At 42.8% G+C, this 12,143-nt stretch overlaps 1 protein-coding gene across 2 annotated transcripts; it reads left to right on the top strand.

The window, feature by feature from the left end:
• Positions 1-366: 366 nt before the first annotated feature.
• On the top strand, positions 367-11,660 carry LOC310984673 (tetratricopeptide repeat protein 14-like). Of its 2 annotated transcripts, XM_083969958.1 has the most exons (13): positions 367-967; positions 1,912-2,042; positions 2,290-2,489; positions 3,115-3,199; positions 3,935-4,064; positions 4,148-4,303; positions 4,847-4,918; positions 5,112-5,231; positions 7,927-8,049; positions 8,278-8,395; positions 9,906-10,012; positions 10,413-10,778; positions 10,899-11,660. In XM_083969958.1, exons 1-13 carry the CDS (start codon positions 834-836, stop codon positions 11,386-11,388), a joined length of 2,232 nt encoding a protein of 743 aa, XP_083826084.1. In that variant the 5' UTR covers positions 367-833; the 3' UTR covers positions 11,389-11,660. The 2 variants fall into 2 exon arrangements, with proteins under 2 accessions (XP_083826084.1, XP_083826083.1); XM_083969957.1 differs by having other exon boundaries at positions 10,413-11,660.
• Positions 11,661-12,143: the final 483 nt, after the last annotated feature.

Genomic DNA, 12,143 nt, shown 5'->3' with positions numbered 1-12,143 from the left:
GTTATTGGTTCTCTAAGGTCTCCTCTCTTTTTTAAAGTATTACAGCATTAAATGGGATGAATTGTGGAGATGTGACAGGCCAAAAAGTGGTATGTTGCCTGAGGGCAACAAGGTACCATAGAGGGTTAAAGGTCAAAGGTCAATGTATTTCTCAGGACAGTTTAGTTTCAGTGTGACACGCTGCAGATGTCTCTCGTTAAAAATGTACTATACATATACATTTTGATAACTATCCAAACATATATCATATAGAAAATCATTGTAATATTTTAGTTCAGAGAAAAATAAAATACAAAATGAATCCATCTCAAAGGTCACAATGGTTCCGACGTGGAGCTTGTTTCTCCGGACAGTTTCAGTGTGACACTCTCTCTCCTCCTTGGCTGCTAACGTCGCTGCTGGAGCTAAACGGAGTACACATCAAACGATTACTGTGTTTTATCTCAATGGAACCGGAGGTACTTTAAAGATGTGCAACTATCGGTTTCTATAACCATAAAAAAAATACTTAAAAACGTCCTCTGTCGGGGTTTTGGCATCACTAAATAGCGTTTGTTTTGCTAGGCAGCTAGCTAAACTGCACTGAGCACAGTTTGTTGTCATTAATTTGCCTTATTCCTCCGGGTGCTCCTCGAATAATTAAACTAAACACAACTTTGCTTACGGATTTGTCAAACTACTGTGCACAGAAGGCTTAAAAACGAGTCTCTACTGTAGAAACCATATTTGCTAAAAGTTGCTAACAGCTAGCTGGTGGTACCTGTGTGATACCTGTTTGATAATGTGACCGCGGCGCTGCAGCAGCAGGAAGGAGCTCACTCAGCTCAGTCAGGATGGACAGAGACTTGTTGAGACAGTGTCTCACGTATCACGGAGAGTCGTTGTTCAACAAGCTGAAATGTGAACAGACGGAGAACCCAGACTTCCAGGCTGTGGTGTCCGACCTGTGCAAGGCCACGGGAGAAAGGTGAGACACGCAGTTACACGACACACACCCTCCTCCACCTTTAGCTCCACATGTGTAGATCCACTGAAGCTCCCAGCTGTTTCATGATGAAGATATTTATATTATCTACACTGCTCAAAAAAATAAAGGGAACACTTAAACAACACATCTTAGATCTCAATTAATGAAATATTGCAGTTTAAAATCGTTATTCAATATAAAGTAGAGTGTGTTGAGAACAAAATAACATAACAATGATCAATGTAAATCAAAATTATCATCCCAGGTTGGTTTCACACGGGTGTGATATACTTGGAGTTACAATGTGTTCCCTTTATTTTTTTGAGCAGTGTATATAAGAGCTGTGACAAAGAAAGGCTGTGTCATAACAAAACCATCCACTGTTCCCACAAATCACCTACATATCAGCAAAATATAACTTGTGCAAAATGCAAATATACCAAAAGAAGCAGGCTGTATGTTTTGTATATGTAATGTAGCTTGCATTGCAGTGTCCCTGTGTTTCCTTTCTGCAGCAACTATTACACACTTTACACACTACACACATATTGCACAAATATATCTGGCCAATAGATCTGATTCTTATTATTGTATACGATCATGTGCTTCTCTTTTACTGTCTTTTGTACAGTAGATGAAAAATATCATGCATCACCCCTTAGAGCTTTTGTTTGGTTATGGGTTTTGACATGTAAGCTCACATAGAGTGCACATTGAGAGGCTGCAGGCTGCAGCTGTAATATTTCAATGGTATCTTTCTGTGGGGTTTGAAAAGTCCCCTAAAAAGTCTCTAAGTGAATTAAGTTATAACAAAAAAAGTTTCTTTTCATTTGTGAGGCCTTTTTCTTCCACCGCCATAAGTTAAAATTTGACCGCTGTTACTTGGCCAAAAGGTTGTTTTTCGCTTTCAGAGCTGTTGTTGAATGTTGTTGTTTTCTGTGCAGCAAGGGCGAAGAACAGAGCAACCCCCTTGTGGAGCAGTTCATCGCCAGGAAGGCTGACATCCTGTTCTGTCCAGCATGGAGGACGGCCACTCTTCAAGACGAGGAGCACGAGCAGGAGGAGGACGCTGCAGGTCAGTGAGAGTTTGACCACAAGTCTGAAACCCCATCCATGTTTAACTGTGAGATGGTCAGAATACGATCTGTGACTGAAGATGTTAACGTGCATCCACTCAGTCCAGTATGAGACGCTTTTTGACATTTATTCACCCGGGAGACCGTTTTGGAAAAGCTTTCAGGCCTCTTTATGTGGACAAACTCTCAGAACACACAGAGACAGTGTGAGTGAGTCAGTTGTCTGTCTGTGTCTTGTCTCCCCAGAGCCCTATGCCATCATGCCACCGGCGGAGTTGTTCATGGACGTGTCGTACGAGGAGAGGAGATCCACGTTGTACAGGGACTTGGAGCGAGGCGACATCGTGGTGGGGAGGATCAACAACATCAGAGAATACGGCTTCTTCCTCACGCTGCTCTGCATGGCAGGAGGCCTGAAGAGGGACATAGAAGACCTGGAGCTGTCTGTAGGTTAACAAGCTAAAAAAACAGTGAATACGCATGAACCATCTCATGAATCACAGGGGCCAATTCTGCAGCCTCTTGAATGTGGAATTACATTTTGTGTCTATTAATGTCCAGACAGGGGGAAAATCAAAGAAGGGATGTCTTTTTTTATAATCATTAAAACATTCAGTGTTTGTTGTGCCCTTTTGAAGAGGACATTGTCAAGCATTGACGTGATGATTATGTTGACTGATATGCAACACCTGTGTGTGTGTTGGCTGTAAATTTACACGCTGTGACCTACATTTGACTTCTGTCTCTGTGAATTCACAGACCTGTATTCAAACCTCTGTCACGCACATGCAGGAATGACAGACATTTGGAAACATGTGAACTATGCACAGCTCCCCATACATGATACATTCACCTGTGAGTCTGACCCACTCAGGGTGAACAGGAAAAACCGTGGAGTTTCCTTGAAGACAATTCCTCCTTCACAGCGTAATCGTCTTGTTTCCTCTTCTCATCGTGTCCAACAGCTGAGATCCTCCTCCTGCTCCCCAGACATTTCCAGACTCTGTGGTATTATAGTTTAATCTCTCAACAATATTTTTTAACTAAGTATGTTTTCTTCTTTGCTTTCAGGCTTTATGTCACATCAGAGAAATCCCCTCCACCGGGAACCATGATGATCCTCTGTCCTACTACCAGATTGGGGACTTTATCAGAGGTTAGTTTGTCCTAAACAACTCAGCTGGGTCAGACTTAGACTTTACACAAAAAAACACAAAAACAGTGAGTCATCATCAACCAACTTCACCAGTGTCCCAGAACAGCTCTCTACATCAGAGCACAGTGGTAGAAAATGCAGCTCCCTCATTCATTTCAATCAGACACACTAAACATAAGACTGAAGAAATTCAGTCAATCCTTGGTTTAAAAGTTGATTTTTCTTTCATCACGTTATACCTGGGTAAATTCCCAGTTGGACTTATGGCTCAGGACAACTATCTTTACAAAGTGCTTTTGGCTGCAAGCAAAAAGGCCATTACACGGAAATGGCTGCAGACAAATTTGCCATCAAAGAATGACTGGATCACCATTGTCAACGAAATACAGTGAATGGAAAAACTGACCTTTATCCTAAGACTACGAGCTGAACAGTTTACCAAGTACTGGGAAAAGTGAACTTCATATTCTCTAACGTGCAACTCATTGTCTGTGTGAATGATAACTCCATTTGCTCTATATCAACCTTATCAACCTGTCTGTTCTATATGATTTAGTTTTTTCTCTATTTTATGTTTCATTGTTTGTCCTTTATTGTTGAAAAAAAAGAATTGAAAACTTAAAAAGAAAGTTTCAAAAAAATAAACATATGACTGAACAGTGTGAACTCCCAGCTCTGTGAAACATCAGCTGCAAAAAAAGTTGATTTCCTTCTGTGTCGTTTCTTCTTCTGCAGCTGGAGTCAAAGACATCGACCGCTACCAGGAGAAGATCACCGTGTCCCTGCACCCGGCCTCTCTCTCCCCCAGCTTACAGCACATCAAACTGGGAGTCGTCACCCGGGAGGAGCTGCCCGTGCACTACAGGTAACACCACACCACACACATAAAAAAACACTGGAGCGCTCTTGACAAAACCAAACTCTCACCGCCACGTTCTCTCCTCTCAGCCGTAGCCTCCGTGCTGTCAGCGACTCCAGCGAGACGTACGAGTGTATACTGAAGAGTTGCCACGGCTACCACAACCCCTCTGTGGTGGAGCACCTGCTGGAGAAGGTGGGGATCAGCGACACCCACCCGCCCTCGATGATGAGAGGACTGCAGAGGTAAACATGTCTTCCAACAAATTGATTGAGCTGCAACAAACTCCTAATTTTAAACTTCTAAATAGTTGATGCACAAGTTTCAATTAGTTGCCAATGAGAACCCAGAACAAAGAGGAAAGTTGTAAGTTGGCTGCCATACAATGTTTGGCAACATCTGTGATGTAAATAGAGTTCCCTTTCAGACTAATTACCATGTGACAATTACTAGTGCCAATCGAAGGTGTTTCACTGTTGTCAAACAAAATCAGACGTATGACAAGTATTTAGTTCATATATTAATCATTTTTATGTGAATGCAACAAGTTTTCTCCACCAAATGAAACTTATGATAATAATTCACTGGATATAATCTATCACACAGTAGCTGATGCAACAACCTACTGAGAGATTTTGGTGTCTGTACTTTCTGTTGTGTTATGATTAGAAATCAAAAACCTCTGTGTGTTTCAGTGTTAACGTGTCAACATGACAAATATTCACCTTGTAGGAAGTAAATAGTTTTTCCTTTTAAGAGTTCTGATCCTGTGCCTCTTTTCTCTGCAGTAAACTTTTCCACGCGGAGGATTTTGCGTCTGCGATCAGGAAGAAGCAGTCGGCCTCCTGGGCCTTGAAGTGGTAACACTCAACGTTTTCATTCTGACCACATTAAAGACACGGAGTGGCGCCGCTAACTGTGCCACTGATGAACTACATCTTTTTAATCCACTCTCTCTCCCTCGTCCTGTCACTTGATTTTTAGTTGATTTAAATGTGATATTTAATTTCAGTCCTCCATGTTTTTGTTTTCTTTGTGTTTGTGTCTCTCCAGTGTCCGTGCAGGTGTGGACCACTTCAAACATGGCCGCCACGTGGACGCCATGAACGAGTACAACAAGGCCCTGGAGATCGACACCAACAACGTGGAAGCTCTGGTGGCACGAGGAGCTCTGTGAGTCCAGTCTTAGCTTCAAACATTTAGCTTACATTTGATAGTGTATTTTAATTCATTATATATATCTATCATCTCTATTATTTGAATTATTAAATATTCATTGTATACTCACAAGATCTTGTACCCCATTTATAAAACTGAGAGAGAGAACGAGCTCAATACAGAGTGTGGGTTGATCATATGGAAAGAAAAGAAAATATGAGGAACTATACTCTAAACAGGTTCTGTCATAATGTCTTTGTGTATCTATGTGATAACTACCTGTCACCTTGAGTTTTATGAATGAAAGTGTGACATTAACAGGGATGCAAACAGCGCGCCGAAAAGCGAAACTCGCTTTTTTCATGACCAATTAGGTGACTTGTGTGAATCGTTCAGATCCGAAGAGTTTTTGTTTTTGGGAGGGGGGGGGGGGGTCTCAGCGTCTCAGCTGGGGGGGGGGGGGTCTCAGCTGGGGTCAGTAAAATGTTTTTCTAACAGGCTGACAGTGACAATCACGTGAAACTGAGGCGAACTCATTCATGGTTGTCTCTGGTTATAGCACATTATATAGGCCTATATGTCCATTACACACTTTTAGGCCTTAAAATGTCTTAAATTTGTTGAATTATTGTGTTCAAGACTTAAATAAGACAGCTCTTAAATTTTCGTATGCCCACCATGGGCGAGCATTTCGCTCGCATTTGCCCCTAAAAAAAACAAAACATGTGTGAACCAGGAAAATCACAAAAAAGAAAGAGCACAACCTGCGATTGGTCAAAAACTACAAATCCCACAATCCTCTGGCCTCAACAATAACAGTAGTTAGTGTAAGTAAGGGAGAGTGGAGCTGTCGGTGAAAAGAGGAAACAACGCCACGTCTGGTCCTGTTCTATGTTGTTGGTTCACACCGTCACCGTTTATTCGTTACGTCCGCGGTGTAAAAGGCCGTGACGCAAAGACGCGATTAGGCGCGAGACGCGGTAGACGCGACTTTTTTTTTTTGCGACGCAATACACCCGATTCTTTTATGGCGACGGGACCCTCGCGTCTTCGTCTATTTCATCGTGTTTGGTGGGAAGACCCAAAGGGGCTTCCCACTCAAACACGAGGAACGCTTTTTTTTCGCGCGAGCTTTTACGCGCAACCAAACGCGAGATACGCGAGATAAGCGAATTAGCGCTCGTTTTCACTCGTTTCAAAAAAAATTCACGAGCCCGCCTATTTTCACTACAACAATTTTTTTTTTTTTTTTTCAAAGGAGGTTAAATCGAAAGCAACTGGACTTAGTTATTTACTTATTATAACTAAGTCCAGTTGCTTTCGATTTAACCTCCTTTGAAAAAAAAGTCTAGGAAGACGTTTCACCTCTCATCCAAGAGGCTTCATCAGTTCATGTAGCATCTGACCAGGCTGGGACTGGTCCAACTTTCTGGTGTGGAGACTCAGTATAAGTCCAGTTGCTTTCGATTTAACCTCCTTTGAAATACTATGACCTGGACAAATGAGAATATGCACAGGCCTACAACAACATTTCTGCTCTCACCAACCATGGTAACGACGCACAGTATACTGTTAGGAGACACATTATGCATCCCAACTGTCTTTTTTTTAGAGGATTTTTTTTTTTTTTTTACCAAGAATGCGCCCAAAAAAAATCATGATCCAGGGGCCAAAATTCGAAACAAATATATATATTTTTTAATCATAATTCTCATTATTCTCCTGATGTCGGTTTAATGTAAACAGATTGCGCTGATATGCGTCATGTGACAGCGGGGCAGAGCTGCAGCTGCTGTGCTGTGATGGACCTGATCAGACTGGTGGTGGTCCACAGTCAATCAGTCCCAGAGCCTTCCTATTCACCTCCAATGTAGACGCGACGTGCGCGCTCGTTACCCAAAGCGGCGCGTATCCGCGTGCATTCGGTGCGACGGCGCCGCCGTTTCCCCCCCGTGCATGTCCGTTGCTGTGTCAGGCAGGTGTCTCCCACGGAGCTCTGCCCCGTTTCAGAGGTGAAGGAGAGACGTCGCCTCCGCGATGTAGAATGTGTTCAATTAAAGTGAAACACATTATATAGGCCTATATGTCCATTACACACTGAATGGGATGTTAAATCCCATGTCTTTATTTCTTCAGTTTATTTTAATAGTAATAATTATGACTAACATTCAGTGAAGACCTAAAAATCAGTATCTCCAAATATTGCAATGGTTTTTATTTTTTTAAAGCATTTTTAATATAGAAATGTTGGCCTTCTGAAAACTGTCCATCTATATGCACTCAATACTTGGTTGGGGTTGAACTACTGGAAATAGACTTTTCTGTGATATTGTTAATGGTGAGCCCCCCCCCCAACGACAATTCCTCTCTTTTTTGGTCCTGACCCGTTTGCATCCCTGCATTAAAACAGGTTTTAATGATGTAGCTGACGGGTGTTTGTCCATTGTCCGCGTTTTTGAGTTCATTCTGTACCATTCTTAGTAATTCAGAGAGAAGAGAAAGGAATCTTAATTTATAGTAACATAAATTTACGTAATTGTCTGTTTTACTCATTTAAACCTGCAGCTTAGAGTTTGTATTCCATCTGTGCACATTAATAATATGTTTAATATCATCAGTAATACCAGGAAAGCAGGTTTGAGCAGTTTTAATTAAAATTGTCTCATTGTCACTGATGTAGTTCTCCCTTTTTGTTTCCACCCCGGCTCAGGTACGCCAACAAAGGCAGCATCGTAAAGGCCATAACAGACTTTGAAGTGGCTCTGGAGAGCTGTCCAGATCACCGCAACGCCAAGAAGTACCTCTGCCAGACACTGGTGGAGAGAGGACGACAGTAAGCACCTTCACTCGTTAACGGTTCAGCTGAAGAGTTAAATGACTCTTGACTGGAGCTCAGCTTCACGTTGAGTTCACAGCAGGTCAAGTTCAGAGGAGGCAGGTGGTTTGTTTGCAGAATGTAAAGCAGAGAAGAGCGACAGGAAACTCTTTATTGTTACAGATTAAAAGTCCTGACCTCATTAAGTCGGATGTTTTGTGTGTGTCTGTGTGTCTGTGTTTGTAGACTTGAAGAACAAGAGAAACTAGTCACAGCAGAGGGAATGTACAGGAGAGCTTTGTCTCTAGACGACTCCAACCCTGAGGCACAAGAGGCGCTGCACAATATCACAGACACTATACAGGTGAGTGGGCAACACACACACATTGACACACATTTAAATGCATCTGTGGCTCTGGAAAGCTGGCTGGTACTGTATGCACTCTTACTGTAGCTACACTGAAAGCTTCCCTAGACAAGTACATGTTGACAGTGACGAGTGTATCAAGGTTTTGTTCCACCCATATTTGAATGCAGTGTCACATATGACATCAGAAAAACAAATAAAGCAGGTGAAGCAACCAAATGAACATCACTCTGAGTTTTTGTCGTCAGGTTCTTTGTGTCTTTTTGGAGGTTTCACGGTTTAGATCAGTGATCAGCGGTGGCCAGCATTTATAAACCCCCCCCCCAAAAAAAAAACAGTTGAGATGTTCCCCTCCTCCCCCAATTTATCTCACGTGTCAAAGACAGATGTGAAAATATCTGTTTACACCTGTTTTGCATCTTGTGTCTGGTCCAGTCTCTTCTTTAAGTGGCTGTAATCAACATAACACACAAGGATGTTGCTCACAGTGATAAACCAAAGAGCAATATCAGCTCTACTGAGCTTTTAAAGTGTCTTTTGTTTATGCTTCTATGCCCCAACATGACACAACATGCTCTGCTACAGTATATATTTATACACTATTAATCCATAGCAACCACAGAGAGACATGAGTGAAATATGAAGTAAGCAGACCGACATCCAGCAGACAGTTTCCACTATAAAATGTCTTTACAGTGAAGCTGTAGCTAAAGTAGTGAGTCTGTGCTCTCTGATCATTAACCAATCATAAGAAGGAACTGGTTAAGCATTATTATTGACACTTCATTGCGTCTGCTAATGGTTAACAGGTTGATATTGGTTTTAGATTTAAAACAAATCATTCAAATATTAACTTTTTGTGCCTGTACATCAAATGTCACTAACTGTAAAATAGCTCATGTGCAACATTTAACACACTCCTCCTGAAGCTGTGGTTTGTAATACTGATCAAGTGTTTTGGTGTGTGTGTGTGTGTGTATCCGACCCTGGGACTCTGCCCTTTGACCCTCCGACCGTCACGGCCTTGACACCTGCCTTTCTGGGGCCGACAAAAAAAAACAAACAAAACAAACAAACAACAAACTGAACGACGACGCTGCCTCCTGTGGACTGTGGGTGTGACGCTGCGTCTCTGGTCCAACACGGTAACGTTGAAACCTTCTCTGTCTCAATGGGAAACAAATGCTGTTTGTTTTTATCTGCACATCTCTCTCTGCACCTCCGTCCATCCTCCTGCTCTCGGACCACGACTCTTTTTCTCTGGTAAACATGTGACTCTGTTTATTCCTCCGTCATCCTGTCGCCTGTGGTTGACTGTGACCTTTTTCTTCAAACTCTTCACCTTCCTCTTGCCTCTCATACCTTCTACCTCCGTCGAATGACGAATAAATGAATGAATCTGTTTATGTTGTCGGGTTGTGGTATGTATGTGTTTTGGATTTTGTCTCTGTGGACTTTTGCCCGGCGTTGTCACGCCTTTACGTTGCCTCGTTCGGCGACTGTGAAGAAATCAATTCGCCTGCGAGAAGAAGCGCTGGCGAAGGAGCAGGTGACAGCAAACAGCAGCCAGAGCAGCGCCCAGAAATTGCGTAAGATCTTAAAAGAGGAGAAGAGGTGAGTTGGCTGTGATGGATTAAAGGTACTGCAGGTAAATATACTGCTGGGAAAAGGCATGTAAAGACCACATTATGTAATAATGTAATACATTTTCATGTAATAACGCCAAATTTTGCGATAAAATTCTTGAACACAATATGTAATTAACTTTGCTGCATTTTGTAATAATTACATATTGGATCAGTTATTACAAAATGCAGGTGTTACACTTTTTTATGAAGAAAATATAATAATTTGGAGCATTATGAAAAAATGCGGGGAAATTTATTACATATTGCATTCAAGAATTTGATCACAAAATGCGTCGTTATCTCATAATGTGGTGCTACACATCTCATAAGGAAAAGCAGCTGTTTGATCAAGAATGACATCATCAGTGAATCTCTCTTCTCCTCAGGATGAAGAAAAAACGAAAGAGATCAGCATCCTCCTCCTCCTCCTCGTCCTCCACTTCCACCAGGAGCTCCTCTGCTTCCTCATCTTCATCTTCCTCTCGCAGGAGGTCCAAAAAGAAGAAGAAGAAGCGTCGGAGGTCCGAGCGTGGAGGTAAACACCAGCGCAGGATCTCCTCGAGGGAGAGCAGGAGGAGCGAGGAGGGTAAGAGCGAGAGAGACAGGAAGGAGGAGGAGGAGGAGGTGGAGTGGTACCCCGCGCCTCCCAACACCTCTGCCACCTTCCTGAACCAGAAGGGAGGCCCGGGGTTTGGAGAGAGGGATGAGGACGCGGCGGAGGAGGAGAGGAGGATCTGTCAGCTTTACTCTCTGTCGGCAGCCTCGGAGAACGAGGAGTCGGACTCCTCACGTAGGGAGAGAAAGGGAGGAGACGTGGAGGAGAGCAGAGCCAAGAGGAGGAGAAGCAGTGTGAGTCCAGACAGAGAGGAGAGGAGGAGCAGGAGCAGGAGCAGGGAAAGGAGGGAGAAAAACAGGGAGAGAGGGAAGGAAGATAAGAGGAGTCACAGTGACTCCAAGAGGAGAAGGAGCTTAGACGACAACAGGAGGCGTAAAGTGTCCTGCTCGTCAGCCGACTCCGAGTATTCACGCAGATCCAGCGTCAGGTCCGAGTATTCGGCAAACTCTGCTTCTGTGTCCAAACGCTCAAAGAGGAACTCCTTTGACGGAGGTAGGTATGAGAACAGAGGGAGGGAGGAACTGTCTGAGGTTGGAGGAGAGAAAAGAGAGAAGGAAGGTAGAAAGAGGAGAGAGGAGGACGAGATCAGAGAGAGATCAGTAACAGCTGGAAACCCTCGTGGCGTGACCTCGGCGCCGGGGGCGACGCCTAAAAAAGATCTTCCTGCTAATCTGCTAAATATTTTCAATCAGATCGCTCAGTTTGAGAAGGAGAAGGGCGGCGGTGGCGGCAGGCCAAAAAAATGACTTATAAAAATAAAAGCCCAGAATTTGCCAAATACCCAGAGACATTGAAATGGATGATTGTACCATTTATATCGCTCTCAAATGTGCCGAGGATTTAATGTCCCAAGATGTCTTTTCTTTTCCCGTTATTGTTCCCGTGTTGCAGAAATTAAGTCATTTTATTTTGAAATGTTTCATTCTTGATGGTAATATTAAGGCCTTTTATTCAGCTGTATTGATCGCTGGTCAACATGTGATAAAATATTCATCTGAATGGACTGAAACTGAAGATGATAAACAATAAATGATACTGTGATACAACAATACAACTGATTGAGACTTTGATTTTTTAATTAGCACATTCACATGATCCCACCCAGCAAAGGTACCTGGCCTCACTGCAGCAACAGATGCTGGTGTACACACTGTGTTTAATGGTGTTCAAGTGGGAGAAGTGAAAGTGTTGTTCCAATAGTAAATGTAGATTTCTGACCTTTAAGTGGGCGGCCATGTGCATCAACACAGCGTGGAGCACAGTGACCTGCACCGACAAGATCCTCAGACATGTGGAGGAAGAAGAGGTTAAGGTCAAAGGTTGAGCACAAATTCATGTGGTTATATAGTTCATGAGGAGATGGAGCATTATTATTAGTATAAGCACTCAAAAGTAGGTGGCTGAATTAATTACAGTATTAGATGCACTGAAACATACACACAGTGGTATGATGCCTAGTTTGAGTTAAAACTATTATTAGTACACGCATAATGCTCTCTGC

This window comes from Trachurus trachurus, assembly GCF_905171665.1.
Source record: "Trachurus trachurus genome assembly, chromosome: 4".
Classification (NCBI taxonomy): Eukaryota; Metazoa; Chordata; class Actinopteri; order Carangiformes; family Carangidae; genus Trachurus; species Trachurus trachurus.
The sequence above is the reverse complement of the archived record's forward strand: the minus strand, read 5'-3'. Positions and strand labels throughout refer to the sequence as shown.

Bases quoted from the DNA above. Each gene is read 5' to 3' on its own strand.
- LOC310984673 (XM_083969957.1), top strand. From the start codon at position 834: ATGGACAGAGACTTGTTGAGACAGTGTCTCACGTATCACGGAGAGTCG. The intron at 4,065-4,147 runs GTAACACCACAC...CTCTCCTCTCAG, and splicing joins GAGCTGCCCGTGCACTACAG to CCGTAGCCTCCGTGCTGTCA. The intron at 8,396-9,905 runs GTGAGTGGGCAA...GCGACTGTGAAG, and splicing joins ATATCACAGACACTATACAG to AAATCAATTCGCCTGCGAGA.